This window comes from Maylandia zebra, linkage group LG7, assembly GCF_041146795.1.
Source record: "Maylandia zebra isolate NMK-2024a linkage group LG7, Mzebra_GT3a, whole genome shotgun sequence".
NCBI lineage: Eukaryota > Metazoa > Chordata > Actinopteri > Cichliformes > Cichlidae > Maylandia > Maylandia zebra.
The window spans coordinates 34,531,200-34,550,193 of record NC_135173.1 but is presented as its reverse complement, the minus strand read 5'-3'; the positions used below and the strand labels follow the sequence as shown (position 1 = coordinate 34,550,193).

Genomic DNA, 18,994 nt, shown 5'->3' with positions numbered 1-18,994 from the left:
GCTGCTAAAAAAAACCCAAAACACTTTAATGTCAGGAGGAGGGATGTTGACAGCATATGAAGGTCCACAAGTTGAAATGGTCCGTTTCTCTTTTCTGAAAGGCTTTCAGAGTGGAAAGCAGCGTTTTAACACAGGGCTCTTGTTGGATTGCATTAGTATTAAATGGGTGAAGCTAATTAACTGTAAAAACTGTGGTTTTAATGCAGCTTTCAGCTATGGAAAAAATCCAGCAGAATGACAATTCTGTGGAATAATGGGGAAAATGATGGGTTGGCACTAGAGCTGGGTGGTGAATTGATTTTTAAGGTGTATATTTTCAAAGCAGGCTTAGGATCACAACAATACCACAGCTGAACATTTTCATTTGTAAGTCGTTTTTTCGGGGGGGGGCAAGAATGAGTTATGTACAACCTGAGATGTACTACTGTGTATTTGACAACACAGGGTCTGGTGTTATCTGGCTGCAGGTGTCATCCATTGTAGGTCTTATGTGTTTCTGCAGTTAAAAAAAAAAAAAAAAAAAAAAAAAAAAAAGCTTAATTGTTCAGCTTGTTGACAAAGATGACGCCTGTTCCCTTCCACTACTTTACTGATGAATAGAAATCAATGGGTGAAAACAAGCTCTCCTACTTTAAGCACACAATAATCCCAATTCTTAAAATAGTTTTAAGAACTATGACCAATAATTTTGTCCTAAACAATAAATGGAAGGCATAAAATACTTTGGAAAGATTGTCGTCATTCAATAACCCCTTTCCTGTCCTCAGGTAAGGAGCCCTGCCTGATCTTCACCAACCGCCGTGATATCCGTCGTCTGGGCCTGGAGAGGAAGGAGTACACTCAGATTGTGGAGCAGCAGAGAAACGCAGTGGCTCTGGATGCAGACTTTGACCAGCAGACCATTTTCTGGGCTGACCTGGGCCAGAAGGCGATCTACAGGTAGGGTAGTAGGTGATTAGAGGGAATGACGCAGGCAAACGGGCAATAGAGTATTGTTGTAGGACTATGGGAGGCATTGACAGTGCAGCACAATGTAGTTGTAACTTCACAGGGTAAATGGATTTTATTTGTAAGGTAAACTTAAATTTTTTCCTCTGGTCTGTTAAAGCAGTAAGTTTTTCTCGTGGCCGTGTTGCAATTCAGCTGCTTGATATTTTCATCAAAAAAATCTAAATGTGTAGAATGAAAGGTTCTATTTTACTGAGCTGCCTGCAATAGTTTTGAATTTTATGTGATATAGAGGTCTCAGACTGAAAGGATGATATACTGGGAGTCCTAGCAGCATTTGAAAAACTGTATACATGTATAAATTCTCTACGCATCTGTCCGATGCTGAACTCTTCTCCACTCAGCACTCTTCTGGACAAGCGTGTAGACATTGGCACCCATAAGAAAGTCATTGACAACGTGCAGACTCCAGTGGGAATCGCTGTGGACTGGATCTACAAGAACTTGTACTGGTCTGATCTCTCAACCAAAACAATCTCTGTGGCCAGTTTCAATGGTACCAAGCAGAAAGTTCTGTTCAACAGGGGCCTCAAAGAACCGGCCGATATTGCTGTGGATCCGCTGTCTGGGTAAGTGGACGGCTCATTTTGGTGTTGGATGAAACCCTTCTGATCTCCCGCTTATGGTCTGCTTTTACTTATGATTGTGTCGGTCCTACAGGTTTCTGTACTGGTCTGACTGGGGAGAGCCAGCCAAGATAGAGAAATCTGGTATGAACGGAGTGGACAGACAGGTTTTGGTGGCGACAGACATCCAGTGGCCTAATGGAATCACACTGGGTAGGAACAAACCAACAAGTCACTGCACGTTTTTCTTTAAGTCTGGGGTGTCTACAGGTCATTTTTAAAAAAAAAAATCTTAAATTCAGTCTGGATTGGTCTTAAATTTTAGTGATGTCACTGTGAGAATTTCAGCACAAGCACTTAAGCTGCCTGTGATTTTAATACTTTGACTATAAATCGCTTGGTATTTGAATAGTTCACTCTTTAACCTCCCAGGACCTGGCGTCCACATATGTGGACATCACATTTTGGGTTATTTAGACCAAAATACTGAATTTTGCTCTACGTGGGTCTGATATCCATTTACGAGGACATTATACCGCTACTGTTCTATCAAAATTTTAAACAAATGGCCTCATATTTGGCTCTTTTCTTAAAAAAAAAAAAAGGTTAATAAAAAATAAATCTGGTAATTCTTTGGTTTTACATTCATCAGGCCCCAATATGACCAAATATCAAAGAAATTAAAAATGCATGCCGTGGAAGAGTTCAGGTCTTAGGAGGTAAATGAGAAAGAAGAAAATGAGTTGCAGAGAATCTTTGAAGAGGACGCTGCTCGACCCTGGCTTGCTGTTGTTTGAGTCTATTGTGTGATCTGTCAGTCTTTGATGTTTGCCCTCTGATGGAACTGTGTGTGGGACTTAACATGCAATTTGAATGAACTTTGGCTTGACTTTGGCCTCCTTTTCAATCAATTTTTGTAAGCTAAATTCTGAGTAACCAATTGTGCAGTCTCTAAGAAGAGTCCTTTTTTTTTTTTTCTTTTTTTTTTTTTTTTTTTTTACCAGGTAACAACATAAGAGGGCGGCTGTAGTTAGGAGATTTTACATTAAATAAGCTGAAGTCCTGATGTATTCAGTTTAACAGAGTTGGTGAATTCATAGTAATACTAATCAATAGGCTAGTCTTGTTTTGTTTTTTGTTTTGTTGCGAAGTGATGGTTATGTTGCTGTAGCAGCTGTAGGTTAGTCAGGCGTTCTGGTGAAATACAGATTCAAATATGTGCCTGTACAAACCAGTCTGAGTCAATGTTCATTTTATACATTGTTTCCAAAAATGTCACAACTCCTAGGTTAATGTGTTTTAAAAAGTTCTCATTCATCTGATTGTTTTGTTACATTGTTTCTAGTAAAATGGTGTAATCTCAGTATATACTTACAATAACTACAAGGTGCTGGAAAGCTTGAAAATACCTTACAGGAAATGCTTAGTGTTTTAAATTGACTTGGACAGTGACCTTTTACAGAAAGAAATGGGTAAACAAACTGCAGTGCGGCTTTCTTTTGTGACGTTTGCACCATTAAGACTAAAAGTCAGTTGATCCTGTTAAAGAATAATCAGTACAACAATTTAATCTTTCATCTCATTCCACTTTTCTGTCTGCTTTCTACTTTCCTTCCCATTGTTCTCCCTTCTTTAGTCTTCCCATTTAATTCCTGCTTCTTTTTTTTTCTTTTTACCACAGATTTGATCAAAGGCAGGTTGTACTGGGTCGACTCAAAGCTGCACATGCTCTGTAGTGTCGACCTAAACGGGGACAACAGGAATAAAGTGCTCCAGTCTTCAGAGTACCTCGCTCACCCCTTTGCTCTCACCGTTTTTGAGGTACTGCATTTGTCTTTTCTCTAAGCCAGTCTGGGTCAGTTTATGTTGACAGCTGGAAGATGAACTGTCTGACCTGTATGTTGGGCATTAGAGCGCTTTACATCACATGTCTGAGGATAATGAACAAAACGTTTTAAAAATGTAGTTCTGATCCAGGAAATTGGTTTCATGACACAATCAGTTATTGCACATTGCATTTAAGAAATCTGTCTGGGAAAATTTGCCACAGACCTCATCGCCTGTGTACATGAGTTTATTTGCATGTTTTTAAATGTGTCTTTGGTGCCAGTTGCCTTGTCCTTGATGACGTTTCATCTACCAAAACAAACTGGTCCTAGTTTTAAGTAAAATTACAAAAATCAAACACAGGAAAGGAAAAGCTGCTCCCAGCTTCAAACCATGTACAAGTATGATAAAGACTTTTGTTGCACAAAATCCTTTAATCAACCCAGTCGCCCTCAATGTGTATTGTACATGATCTGCCAATGACCCACACAGCAACTATATGCAGACTAATGGAAAATGAACCAAAAAAATTTTTTTAATCTGTTTTTTGCATATTTTATAGAACTGCAATGTGCAGGTACAGTGTTGACATGTTTTAGTATCCACCAAAACACTTGATGTTGTTTGTGTTTAACAACATGCAAAACAACTAGAAGATATTACCTTTCAAATCGAGTGTTCTGTGTACATTTTTACCTTCCAGTTCTTGAATACTTTCCCATGTGTTTGTGTGTGGGGTTTTCAGGTATTCTGTATAAAAGTATAGATGTGATGGCACATTTATTCACACGATGGCATGAGGTCTAAAACCATCATCAGATTTCTCCTAACAGCACAGTTTATAAAAATCCATCCATTTAATATCATCAGGAACATTTATGTTGAAGCAAAATTTTGCTTTATTTTGTCCATAAAGCTTTTCAGGGGTTAAATCGCATTCAGTCATTATAAAAAGTCCTCATCCTTATTTTATATTTTAATATATTAACACATGAACAGGCTTAACGTAAGCATCAAAAGCCATGTGGCAGCTTCATCAGAATATTTAGATGCAACTTTGCGTGCAGTGCAGGAACACCACACATGATCTGAGCAGATGTGACTTGTATTACTGTGGATTCATAAATTTCTTACAATTGTTGAAGGGCTACTCAGTTTACAGATTATTGTAGAATTAACTCTTATTTTATATTGGTATAAAACAATATCACAACAAATGACATGTAATTGTTTCTAAGATGTATAAATGTTGGTATGTTATGGCACTGAAATTGTTTCTGATAATTTAATGAGTCATATTAAACGTGGTGTTGGAGGACTTTACTCAAGTTATGATTTACTTCTTAAGAAGTCATGTATTGCTTCCTGAAGGGAATAAATTTCTTGTGCTACTTAGTGCTTTAGTGCTAACTCTGTTACAAAATTTCAGAATAAAGCCAAAGTTTTCATCAGTGTAAAAATCTGCCCAAATCTTAATGGGAGCAAGTTTTCTTGTAATGACACAAAGCTGACACTTTATTGGCACTTAAGCACTTGTGTGATGACAGTGATTTATGGAAGTTTTGTATTGCTGTGATTGAGAGGACTTCAGTGTTAAAGTTTTTGTTTATTCTTCTGCCCTTTGTCCAGGATCGAGTCTTCTGGACTGATGGGGAAAAGGAAGCAATCTACGGTGCAAACAAGTTCACAGGCTCTGACGTGGTTACGCTGGCCAGCAACCTGAACGACCCCCAGGACATCATAGTGTACCATGAGCTCATTCAGCTGTCAGGTAAGAAAGGAGGGAGCTGAAACTAGCAGAGGAGGAACTGACGGATATTAATACTTAAGCTTGGAAATCTTTACTCCTGCAGGCTCAGTGACATCACAGGAACCCCAGTATCAGAGCTGATGTCACTTCTGAGTTAATGAAAGCTAATGAGGGGAAAGTAATCAGAAATTACTGTAATTACACATCAAGGTACAAGGAGTGCCAGTGATTATAATTTTAAGCTGTGATCATGTCGCCATTATTGACGCGAGTTTTAATAGCTAATGATGCAACCAAGTTGAGAATCATGTAAAGGGTGTAACAGAGGAGGCTAGTACGTCGAGCCCCAATCTTTAATTTATCCTCACATGTTTGTGAAGCCTTACAGTCACATGTTGTGCTCTGATTGGATTATAAAGGGAAACATAAGCCAGTCGATCCTCTTAAAGTTCTCATAAGAAAGGTAAAGATCCATGACCATTGAGCTCTGTCAATGGGCTATACCTGTATCAATGAGATCACCAGTGGGTCCAACACAGTACTTGTATAGAAACTCAGCAGTATTTGTTTCCATGATGTACAGTATACTTATGTATGCAATACATACCACCACTTTAATTTTGTACACTTAGAAGCTGTAGTTTCTTGATATTTTGTGGTTAATCTGTAATATTTAAACACTTAGTCTATCAAAATGTGTCCTCTTGGTTTATAATGATCATGTGTGCGAAGATCCATAGGATGAAAATGTCGACGATCACACTATGGATGAGACTTAAGCCCTAATTTTGTTCCGTCAACCTGTGGATATACTTCATAGTAGAAGAGGCCGTTAAAGCTCCTTTCACTGTGGATTTAATGTACCCATGTGACACTTGTTAACTGAAATGGTTTGATTAGCTTTTATTTGCTAACCTTTGTGTGCAGGTACTAACTGGTGCTCAGAGAAAGGTGAAAATGGAGGCTGCAGCTACATGTGCCTGCCTGCACCACAGATCAACAAACACTCCCCCAAATATACCTGCGTGTGTCCTGAGGGCCAGGAGCTGACTGCTGACGGCTTGCGCTGCAGACCTGGTGAGTCACGGCACCCTCGCGGGCTTGAGTTGTGTTTTGGCACTTCATCTGTGTTTACACCTGGCTGAACCCCGGAGCAAATCTCACCAAAGCTGCAAACTTGAATGCTACAACATAAATTTTGACATGTTTATATAATTGAAACAAATACTAATGATTTGTGAGCATTTGAAGTACGAGCAGTATTCAGATACATCTGAAATGTGCCAGCAGCAGTTGTTTATAAAGTCTGATGGTACAAGTCATGATCTGCGTACAAGCTTATACTGTAAAATGGTCCAGCGCTTGTAAAGATGCCATACAGTTTTTTGTTTTGGTGACATGAATTTCATCCAGCATTTGCACACATACTGTAATTATTATCTATCCCATGCAAAGGCGATGTTCTGTTCTCTGCATTTGTTTTCTCGTGTTAGCAACTGTCATTAATTTGTATACACAACAGAACTTAGTTGCAGCCACCATTTATAAACAGGGAGTCAAGACTCTGGAGACGGTACCACAGGCCTGGCAAAAACCAGACAGGGTGGATCTTTGCTAGTGAAAACAATGCTGCTGTTGCACAAACATTAGCTACACACTTGGTGAGCTAATGACATTGACTCGTCATTAATGTTAAACACAACACTGCATGCTTATGAGTGATGGCTTGAGATGGTGCATGCAGTATTTGGGCAGTGTCCAGCCTCTAGATTGGATTTTTTTCTTTTTTTTTTTTTTAAAGTATTTTCCTACTTTTAGTCTGGTCAGATGGTCTTGTTCAATAAAAGCTGTATGGCCAACCACATGACACTGTGTGGATTAGTGGAACAGCAGAGCTGTCTGTGGTTCTCACATTACTGCTTCTTCACAAGCATACTTTTTTTATTTTATTTTTTTTCCCCCACTTGCAGCATGAATTAAAAAGTAATGTAGGGTTGTCAAGAACATAAGAGCTACAAGTTCAGGAAGTAGCCAAGCAAGCATTCACTTATGTTAAAGCATCTTAAAAATAAATGGTAACCACTCCCAGTGCTTTGGTTCTGTGGGCTGCCGGGCTTGAAATATGCTGACGGAAACCCTGGACTGCATGATCTTAAAAAATGCAAATGCGGTGTTAATCTAAACACAATGAAATATTTTTAGTTGTAACATGGAAAGAACATGGAGGGAAAGTAAATCTTCAGATTTACATGAAGAGAAACCAAATTATTCAGCAGCAGGAACATCCCATCAGAGGTAGAGTGGTTTCTTGATGAATTGTGAGAAAATTGTGCACACTCCTGTCAGTTCTCATTTCAGTCACTATTGTGAATCTCCAGCAAAGTGGCTTTAAAAGCTCTGCTGTTTTTGTAGTTTGGACATTTGAAGCCCTAAAACACAATACAGTTAGTAAGACATTAATACTGCATGAAAGTATTAGGAAAAATGGAAAGCAGGGAGGTGCCAAACCTCAGCGGTTCTGAGAATGTGTACACCACCTCATTGTGTTCACACATCCACCTGGTTTTTGTTTTTGTTTTTTTTGTTTTTTGTTAAGCCAATTGCTTCCCTTCCTTTCTGCTTCATACCCCCTGCTGCTCATTTCAAATGTGACTCTATTAAAGAAAAGGTAAAAAGGATCTTAGGTTTCACAGGTTAGCCACCAAAACACAAACAGCTGGAAGATGGAATAAATTCAGTCTAATTCTACGGTTTTCCAAGCATGTTTCCATGGTGTGTGCTCCCACTGTGTCTTGGTTTCTATCTGTATCCATGCCAGCCAAAACCCCAGCTGTCTGTTTGTATTAGTAGTCTGACAGCTGAACAGTAGCTGAGTCACTCGGTGTTGTGATCCAGTTTTTCAGCACCTTTTTGGCAAGTCTCAACATCGTCCTCCACATCTCAGCTGCAGCTTCGTCTCCTCCTGCGTTGGGAAGTGTTTCATCCTGACAGCTGAAGTGTCGGATCCTGACGTTGATCCCTCTTCCACTCAATTGTTGCGTTTTGCTGCTGAAAGTAACCCCCAGCTCTTGTTTTTGTTTGGTTTTTTTTCCCCCCTGGGGGTTAAGTCCCACCCTGTGCAGTCTTCATTTCTCTGCACTGAGTGGAGCGTGACTGTTAGTGCTGTAGCTGAATGGACACAACACCAACCATGAGATTGTTAAAGGTTTTCATTTCATTTTTAAATCATGAGAGCAAGTCTGTGGCTGACCTCGGCTGCTGTGGAAAGATCTGCCACAAGATTTTGGAAGCTGATTGCAGGGATTTGGTCTGGTTCTGAGAAAGTGCTTCAGTTTATCCCTCCAGATCTCTGACCTCAACCCTTTGGGACAATGATTTAATTGATACTATTGCCGTCATCAGTCCTTGTTCTTTATTGACCAAGTTATTGAATCCTGATTTATTTCTGTTTTCATAAAAAGGCATGAACAGGTCTTTACAAATGCAGTGCAGCTGTCTTGTCTCAGATTCTGAATGCAGAATCTGAAAATGGAATTTGTATGAAGTCCTTGCATGTGATTGAGTTGTCACACCAACCTGCCAGCCTTGATGGATGAATGAAGCTTTTCTTAATTCAACATCCTGAGTTAAGGCTCCGTGCATACCAGTCATACCACAGCCCACATCACTCTGGGCCTGGCTCGTAACACCGGCAGCATTATGTAACACTGGGTCAAAAAGGCCAAACAAACTCTTACCATAGTGTAATTATAATTCAAGACATTTATCACTGCTGAGCCTAATGGGTCCAAATTCTGAAAATGGCCCCAGGCTGAAATCTTGTTTGTTTCTGATGAAGAATAAAACTAAAACCTTAATTTCATGAGAGATGAAGTTGGCTACTGATTTCAATCTACAATCCCCAAGCAGGGACGGATATTATTAAATAACTTAGAAAATGCAACTACATACCAAAACGAAAGCTGGAACCAAAGAAACATAAATTATGAAGAAGCCCTAAAAACAAGTACACAAACTGTACTGTGTGTAACACCCTCCTTTCAGTATTAACCAGACTGTCATAGTTGAACTATGCTTACAGATTGATGGGATGACTGGTTTAAAAAAAAAAAAAAAAAAAAAATGTGCTGGACTGGCTTAATCTTGACATGAATAATGGAAAAGGCTGATTGTGCCCGTTTCATGAAAGACTTGCACAGTATTGTGAAATGAACGTCCTTAGGAAATAAACTTGTACTCTGAACTTTTGAAGCTTGATTATGAAGGATTTCACCGGTTCCATGATTCCTCTTCAGTGACTGGAGGCCTCTTATTCACATTAACTCAAAGAAACAGTCTTTTGATTGTTTTGGCACCGGGACCAAATATTCTCCAGTTCAGTTGTTTAACTGCTGGTTCCCCTTTTGTAGACAACTAGTTAAACCACATAAGACACATCCTTTGCGTGAGAACTTCTGTAGACTTCAGTAAATATTGACCGTAACTATTGTTGAACTGGAGTTTAGTTTGACATTGAGAAGATGAGGGGGTTGGTTTCGGAGCAGAAGCATTACATGTGGCCGTGCAATAAACATCTCCTACTTTTTCATTTTTATTGGTCCGTTGAATTGCATACTTGTGCAACACAACAGCTTTACTTACTAGTAATTAAAGCATTGAACATTTTCCCTGAAAGCAATCTTTTCGTCTAATTACTTCACCAGTGTTGGGTAAGTTACTTTAAAAAAGTAATTAATTACTAATTAGTCAATATTGTATTTAAAATACTTTTCTGACAGTAATTAGATACGTAACTTAATTACTAAATAAGTAATTTAACTAAATACTACTAAAAATCCCTGTAAACCTTGAGTGGACAAACAATAGAAATTAAACTCTTTAAATAATAAATACATTTTTTAAAGACGGAGACTCTACAGTACGCAGCGGTAGCATCTCTCCCACAACGTAGCCAGCAATCATTTTTTTAAGCTCACCTTCAGACTCTTTCTGTGAAGTAAAATCTAGTTTTGCCTGCTTAGCAGGAGTTGCCGTGGTGTTATCCATGGATGATTAACAAGGATCAAGTGTTCGTCTATGCTCTCGTGTCAGGCGCTTCAGTAGATTACTCGTGCTATTAACAACGGCCGACAGTTGTTGGTTTTTTTTGGGGGGGGGGTTTGTCTCCCCAGGACATAGCTTACATATTACTGTAATGTTCTTGTCTGCTTGTTTCAGAAAAGTGAAGAGTGTGTCAATTTCATAAAACCGCCACTCGCTTCAGCCGAGTCCGACATCTTCCGCTTTAGAATACGACTATGCAGCAAACTGGCGAAATGACGTGCAGCTGCACTACAGCGATGTTAAAGCGGCAGAGTTTACTTCTACGTTTAGAAGACAAATTATTGAAATTAAATAATGATATTCAGAGAGTTTAATTATTTTACAATGTAACACAAGTACATTGTAAGTAACTGTAATTAAAATACCTAAAAATGAACAGTAATTACTACTTTTTCAGTGGAAAAGTAATTTAATTACAGTAACGCATTACACCAACACTGCACTTCACTGAAGTGTGCTTTGTGCTCTGGATGAGACTGTTTGCTGATTTTTGGCTGCAGAGAAAGCTTACACTGTGGCATACTGATAAAATGAAGGCAAACACACCTGTTCCTTTTACTGAGGCTCATGCTTTAAGATGCACGGCATGGTGCTGAGATGGATCTAACAAGCCTGTATATGGAACCTACATGTAATATATTTGCAGGCAGCTACCATTTAACGATTATATGGGACCCTAATCCCTTCACAGCATTCTTCAGTAACTCTGACTTTAGTTATGGACCTGCATGTATTCCATATTCTGAGATATTATAGGGAAAGCGGGTTCAGGAACGGGTCCTTGGAGAACTCTGCACTCCCACTGTTTGATACCTTTTCAGATGTTTCCAGTAGCACTACTGTAGTTTAACCTTGTCTCTGTACTTTGACAGCTGAGATGGCTTTAATGTGATTGCAGATTTTGCAAAAGATAAGTTTTCAGTGTTTGTCTAGAGCAAGACTACATCTGCTTTAGGGCTGCCACGATTAGTCGACTAGTCATGATGACGTCGACTATTTAAAATCGTCGTTTGTGGCAGCCCTAATCTGCTTGCATCGGCACTCAAATTTCCAGCAACTTCGTAAGATTTATTTTAACTTCGAAAGCAAGGAGTTTGGACACCAGAAATGGCCAAGTACCAGTGTGTTTGTTACTGTTAGATCTGAGAATTGTAAGAATTGTAGTAGTGCACTAAAAAAAAAAAATCAAACTGCAGCCCTTCTCTCCTTCTGCCTCTTTTATTTGCCAGGGAAAGGTTGCCTAGAAACACTGTCCTCTTCCCTTAGTAGTTTCTGTCTTGAGCAGTCCAGCTCCTTTTTTGCTGCCACAGATTATCCTTTTCATAGTGAAGCACTGTAAGATAGGAACCTGACAGCTGAATTCAGCACACACTCTCTCCTAATTGGACTAGAGCTGTAGACCAAGACACTGGTGTACACAAAGTACTGGAACATCTCCGTGACGACTCTCTGCACTCCTGTCCTCCAGTGTGAAAGTCTCTCTAGTTAGCCTGTTCGGCTTTCTTTAAGAGTCTTCTCCACTTCCCTCCTCATTTTTGAGTTCTGGGAGTTTTGACAGGTTTTACAGCTTTTCTTAGTGTACAATATCTGGTGGTTTTTAAAGTTTCATTTTCCTCAGATCTATTTTTTACTCCCCCCTTTTTTTTTCTTTTTTTTTCTTTTTTTTTTTTTTTAAATATATAGGTGAAGTTTTATCAGAGTCCCTTGGCCTCGTGCACAGCAGGTCAGCTCTGTAATGGTCTAAATGTTAAAGGCGGGAGCTCGTGAAAGGGAAACTCGCTGGTTCAGTCAAATACAACTGTTCAACAGTTTCCAGCTGATTTTAAATATGCTTGAGTGGGCACTCAAACAAATTTAAAATTCCTCACTGACCTCAGCATAATCCTTGCAGCACGTTCCAGACTTTTCAAACTTGATCCATTCAGCTGCCTCTCCAGAGAGCCTCAGGCCTCCTCCAGCTGTACCGTCTTGGACTGCAGCTGGTGATTTAAAGATGTGCTGCAAGCTGGAGGGGCACTATAACCTGAGCTTGCAGCAGATGGAGAATTGGCTCATGTGTCGCTGTGCTGAGCAGAGCAAGGACTAAATTTGTCAAATGCAGTCAAAGATGATGCCTAGAGACCTCAGCAGCAGATTCTATTGTTTTGTTGCAAAATATTTGCCGAAGAGTGTCCAAAACTTTAACTGAAGGAATGTCTTTCTGTAGGTGTGCATGCCTGCATCTACAACCAGAAGATCAGAGTAGGCCCATAGTTCTCAGTGTGGTCCACAGTGGTGGCCCTTTAGAACACTTTATGAAGCTTCCAGTGCAAAAAGCATCCACAATAGGTCCTTTCTCTTCAGATTCTCTGTTCAGTTTCTCTTTAACTTATAAGATGAATTCTAGATGGTCAGCTAGAATGAAAAGAGAAAAGTGCAGGTAAATGTTTAAGCGTTTTAACTTGAATTCAACTTGGAGCATTTTGTTTCACTCATTTGATTTTAAAAATTGAAGTGTGGGGCATGAGCTCTAATTCAGCTTTTGGTGGGTCATTCAGAAAAAGCTTGAACCACAGCTGTAATAGTGTCAGGGTGGTAGAACATAGTTATCACTGGTGTAGTTAGAAAGTTTTAGTCCAGCCTCCGACATTGCTGAGCATGCAGATTGATGCTGCTGGGGTTGCAGAGGGGCATGTAACAGTGTTTTCTGCATGATGGTGGTGGGTAATACTGTGGTTATGAAGATTCCCAGTTGGCATTTGGGTCATTAAAGCTTTGATGCCATGAACTGTGCACCAATAAATTCCTGGTGCTCTGCAGCAGACTTTACAGCCTGGGTTCTTTGCAGATATACAAGGCCTTCGTGTAGTGAGCATCCCTGCAGCCTGAGTCACCATCTCATAGACTGTTAGGGAACCTCGAGCTGTCTCCAGACTCTAATAACTGGAAGTACCACCCTGACTGGCGGGATGTGAAAGTGCATACTTGTCTTTATCTCCTTGGCATCTGTGTTTGCAGTTATGAGATTGATTCTGTACAGACCTGTTTGTATATAGTTTTTTTTTGTTGCTGTCTTTATATGAAACTGTATTTTCACGCCTGTCTGTCCTGTTAATAAATAGTGAGAATAGTGTGGGAGGAGTTAAAATGGGATGCCTGTCACTTGCTAAAAGCGCCTCCACCTTCCTCGTAGTCAAAGGCTTCGTTGTCACAGGCCTCGTTGCTCTTTACTAAACCAGCAGATAACACATTTATCCCATTTTACAGCCGTCGCAGCTGGACCGAATGGGGAACTGTAGAGTATTGTGCAGCTGCAGTTTGGACCGGCCCTAATCTTGTTAGTGTGGCACAGAGGGAGAGAGTAATGAGCATTGCTCTTCACTTCAGGGTTTGGACCTCAAACTACTACAGAGGGATTCGTATAACAGTCTTTAGAGGCAACTGGGGAGTGTTTTTCCTTCAGACTGCACCATCTCAGGCTGAAATGCAGTGCGTTTCATGGATTTTGCAACTCTGCTGAGACTTGTTCCACTGTTTATCATTTGGTATCATTCATCACAGGTCCCATCTTTCTATAAAGCTGCCAATATTATATCCAAAATTTCTGAATTATCTGAATGAAACATTGTCTAATTAAATATGCTTTTTTTTTCTTGCCGTTCATACACAAACCTATAAAAATGACAGGCTGTTTATATTAAGCAAAATGCATACTGAGACCACTGTTTTACAGACTCTCCTAAATGTCCTTGCCTTTTATCAGATAAGTTTTCATTGCATTTGGAATTTATTGATTATTGGATTAAAGTCAAATGTGAAAGTCAAAGGAGTGTGGCAAACACGTGCTTTACCCTTCTGCAGATTCAAAGGCTGAAAGCTTGCTCCTGGCTTTTCCTGTTTGCCCAAAAAGTAAAGTTGAACCAATGCCTCAAAGATGAGCCTTAGTTTGCAGGTGCTTGCTTTGTCTTTTTTTGTGTGTGTGAGTTTGGGGACATACTGACATGTTGGAGTGTAAAACTTTTCTAGGGTCTGGAGATGTAGTTTTGGAAAGGAGATATTTGGTGTTGGAAGGAAAGAGGTGAGCTTACCAGACACATGTAGCACATTGCTTATCTCTACTTAAGGCTATGCTCGGGGTTATGTTAGCTGATGCTTGTATAACATACCTGAGACTTTGATCAACCCGTCAATGGTCAGGGTTACGTATGTAGCAGGTTTTTCATGATGGCAATCTGAGCTTTTTTTCTAAAATGACCGCATTTGAGCCTAATGATGTAAAACCAGAGCTGTGTACATTTTGCTTCCCAATTATACATTTGCTTTTGTTTCCCATTGACTGCTTATAGCCATCCAGCTAGCCCCACCTTCTTCATGACATATGACAAGTGTCATAGAAAAAGTGGTCTGTTATGGAAAAGGGAAGTTTTGACCTGACAGTCGCATCATAACGGCCAAAAATATTGTGCCGTCTGAGTAAAGATAATTGCAACCAAAAGAATTAATGGCCCTCACACAAAGTTACTGCAGTTCAATTCCAATTTTAATCTTTGCAAGTTTTATGAGTGATTTGATCTGAAAATGTTTTTCTTTTGTAGATAAAAGTTTTGGAAACTGCTTTAGTTTGGTCTTGACTGTGTTAATATTGCTTTTTCAGTCTGACTTGTTCATTTCAAGCCCTGAGACATCCTAACACTGCTGCCTCTGCTAATCAAGATCATATTGATCCAGCTATAAAGGTTTTATTGTTGCTGTAGCTGTCCTTCCTGGTTGTACAGATGCTGGTAGAGACGTCCTGATTGATGCTTTTTTTTTTTATAGTGCGCTGCAGCTTTCAATCTGTGAAATTGCCTTTGAGTCGTCCTCTCACTTGTCCAGCATTCGTCATATCAAAGCAGGAGAACCACAAGGGTAATGTTAAAGATGTGACATTGCTGCTGTTGTGATGGTTCTCTACTTGGCTTGGCTTTCCTCTCACTGAACAAAAATGGATCAGTGCTTCAGAGCATTTATTTACTAGCTTAGTCTCCTGAGATCTGGTCTATATTCAAAGAAGGCCTACTTGCATGTGTGCTGCTTGGGGTTTTTTTTTTGGTTTTTTTTTTTTTTTATAAATAGGACACCCTCTGTTAAGTTTTGTGTGTGTGAAGCATGATTCTTGGCTCTCTCTGTACAGACCCTACTTTCAAAGGTCCTTCAAAGGATACTGGGAAAGGTCTAATACAGCCACCCTCAGGTAAAACTGTTGGCTGCGCTGCGTTTGTCTCTGGCTCGCTTTAAAGAATGTTGGGCTTGGTTCAAAAATGATTACAAAAAACAGGCTTTTCTCCTCCCTCACCATGGATCAAGGAGGCATTTTCATTTGAATTGTTAACTGGGGAACATCTGACTTAAATGTTTTTGGGTACAGCCCATCCTTCCCCCAACCTACTCATTTAATCAGCTTTTTGTTTGATTAAAGCCAAAATTAAAGGTTTCTTGTGTCCATGGTGCTGTGGAGATTTTTAACCGCTTGGAGCTTGCTCTTTTTATTTTTTCACGTCTGTTATGCTAGCTTCTGCTTGTGCTTTGGTGTTTATCTGTGCTGAAGATGCACAGAAGGTGTTTGGGTTTTGTTTTTTGTTTTGTTTTTTTAATATAACACAGTGGGCTGATTTCAGGTAGTCAAGTAGCCTGCTGGTGTCAATATTAACCCTTTCAGGCATAGTGGTCACTACAGTGGACAGCTATTCAAAGGCTGTTTTCTTGTATTGGTATCAGTGCTGATGATATGCCTGCACATAAACCACTACATTGGACCCTGATGTCTCACTCCATACGCTGCCACCCACTGGTTGTTTAATTTTACTATAGATGTGTGATGTGTGTCATTGTAATTATCTAACCCTGTCATGCATGAATTATGACATCAATTAGGATTTTTTTTTTCTCAAGTATTTTCATCTTTTCATGCGGGTACAGGCAAAGAGGATGGCCATTAATGTTCCATGAATCTGTAAGTTCTCAAATGTGATTAATTGGCCTTCGATTACTGTAACGCACTTGGTTGATAAGCTTGCAGGAATTAGAATTGCAGACACATAACTGCAGTGTAACGGGCAGTTGTTGCATCAGTGTCTCTGTACAGCAGTATTTGTGCTCAGTGATTTTAGAGTCCATTCCTCTAGTGTTCCCCTTATTGCTGCCCACAGAAAATGATGGGAACTCATCTTGGCTTTGTCCAAAATATAAATTATGGAACCCAAATCTAGGGACAGTCTGCTCTGTGTATACACATATTTAACAAAATATGAAAATGCCTGGGCCACAAAATATTTGCTCACCCTCTCAACATCCAGCAGGTCAATAAGCTCCTTAACAGAACTACCTGTAGCCAAAACGACACAGTAACTCTAGACGAGTCACTCTTGACCTGATGAAATCTTAGTCTGAGAATATCTGCGCATGAACATTAATGAGCTGATATAAGTCTCTAAATATATTTGAGTACTATACATTTTGCACAGAAAAAACGAATATTTCATCCAAAGGGACAAAGAATCTATTAGTTTATTTAAAAAAAAAAAAAAAAAAAAAAAACTAGGATTATGTCTCCTGTGCTGTTAAATTTGATTTTCAGGTCATGTTATCTAGATTTCATTTATTTCACTCAGGTTAAAATTTTATTTAACCTGAGGAGCTGAGAATTTTGTTAAATCTCAGCTGCATAAATGTGCTTCTAATCTCAGGTTCATTGTTTTGTGCAGATAAATGTAATGTAGGACTGTGTGAGGAAGTCCTCTCAGGTCTCTTGTTGCATGTTTAACATTTGTTGGAAACAAAGCGGGCATCATGTTGGATGTGTGACTTGTCGGCCATGTGTCAAACATATCAGACTCACAAGGTCTAAAATGTGATTACTGCATAAACAACTTCAGGAACTTTGTTCTAATCCTCTATAAAATGCTAAAAATGCATACAGCAACCCTAATCAGAAACACAAGGTCTGCTGATGAGATCCTCCCAGTTTCTAAAGTGGAGTTTGTTCTCATGAATCTCATTTGACCACGGAGGGTCAAATGAGATTTTTTTTTTTTTATGCTGTACTTAGAGGGAAAAGCTGTTGTTTGCCTCTGTTTCAGCTGATTAAACCACAGTTCATTACACTATTAAGAGCACAGCACATGAGCAACACCTAGTGGCAGGAACAAGGAAGCTTCATCACTAGAATCACTTTCCCATTTAAAGTTTGGCATAATCTGGTAATTAAGACGTGACTGTTATATTACTGCAACACAAAGGGATTGTAGCACAAATCCTTCAGGCATCATCAAGAAATGAAGTCGTGCAAGAGAAGCAAGAATCAGCAATTCTCAGACTGTAACCCCCTCCTTCCCCAACGCTGCTTTTCAAACTGTGATCTCAGCTTTCTTGGGAGAGCATAACATTTGTGCTTACACCAAGAGTTAAAGAAGTCTTGCAGTCCTGAACATCTTAATGTCCTATTTTTAGATGAGGTGTTGCAGGATGTCAAAAATCAAAGAAAGAAAAATAGACTATCAACAAACGACAGAACAATGAATTAATCCTCCTATGAAATCATGCCCAAGTATCCAAAGCCTGCTATATCCTCTTCCTGTCACTGAGCTCCATTGTTGCTGCAAAACACTGTTGCATTGTTCTGATCCTTCATTACCATAAAGACACAGGCTGTAGTTTAGTTTGACGCAGCTCCAAACACTTTCTTCTGCTGATGGAAATGCTTTATTTAAACTGTAATAAGCTGTTAAAGAGCTTCCACTTTACTCCTGACGGGTTTTTTGACACGTTATAGAAACTAAAAACCATGTATGCTGGTGAATTTTAGAACTTGACAGTTTTGTTTGAATTTAAGCCATCATTCTATTTATAAAAAACTGTCCCACATGGAACAAGAGAAGTCTGAGCTTATAACTTTGTCCACAAAAGCTAAACAAAATGCCCTAAAGTCTCTTTATCCAAGTGAACCTGGATCTCAGACTGAAATCTTCTCGAACACAAAGACTGTTTGACTGTCTGTGTGTTTCGCTTTGATTTGGTAGACAAGACATTTATTGCAGCATAATGATTCTAGCTGATATTTGGTAAACAAAGTGAAGCTAAGGATGTTCTAGCTTTAATAAATCAAACCAAAGATTTGGACAGATTGAACTTTGATTACCTCTATTGATTTTGTCACATATGCGGTCAGCACTCCAAAATGATGGTTTACGCTATTTGAAGGGTGAGGTATGAATTCATTGAAAGGATGAGGCCAGAAGTTTAATATTTTACTCTGAACCAAAATGTTGACATGTTGCAAGAATTTAATAGTTTCACAAAGGGGGCCAGCTGGTAGTACGAGCAAATCCAACTTTCTCTTCTGAGGTCTGTTACTGCGTTCAGCCAAGCTTCTTTTCCACCCTCACTTGACACTGATACAAGAACACACTGGGTAAAGTAGACTGGGGAAATGAAAGACTCATCAGATGCTGTTTTCTTTAAAAGATTAAAAACCAGTTGCCAAAATGATTTTGGATTTTCACTTTATTCTGCTTCTTGATTGGAAACCTAACTGGTAGTCAAAGTCTAAGGAAATGTTTTTAAACTTGTTGGCTGTTGGCATGTGCCTTGTTTTGTCTTTCAGAAGCCAATGTGAGCACATCAATTCAAGTGAATTCGACAGCCAGAGGTTCTGCTGCTGCCTGGGCCATACTACCAGTCTGTGAGTAGATGCTGCCCACACACTTGCGCAAACTAATTAAAA

At 39.4% G+C, this 18,994-nt stretch overlaps 1 protein-coding gene across 1 annotated transcript in view; it reads left to right on the top strand.

The window, feature by feature from the left end:
• The window catches only part of vldlr (very low density lipoprotein receptor), a 63,256-nt gene that overhangs the window by 41,950 nt on the left and 2,312 nt on the right, over positions 1-18,994 (top strand). Inside the window, exons 11-17 of the mRNA XM_004538510.5 lie at positions 768-939; positions 1,353-1,577; positions 1,669-1,787; positions 3,256-3,395; positions 5,031-5,172; positions 6,079-6,228; positions 18,875-18,952. Coding sequence (XP_004538567.1) covers positions 768-939; positions 1,353-1,577; positions 1,669-1,787; positions 3,256-3,395; positions 5,031-5,172; positions 6,079-6,228; positions 18,875-18,952 — 1,026 coding nt within the window. The remainder of the gene's footprint in view (positions 1-767; positions 940-1,352; positions 1,578-1,668; positions 1,788-3,255; positions 3,396-5,030; positions 5,173-6,078; positions 6,229-18,874; positions 18,953-18,994) is intronic.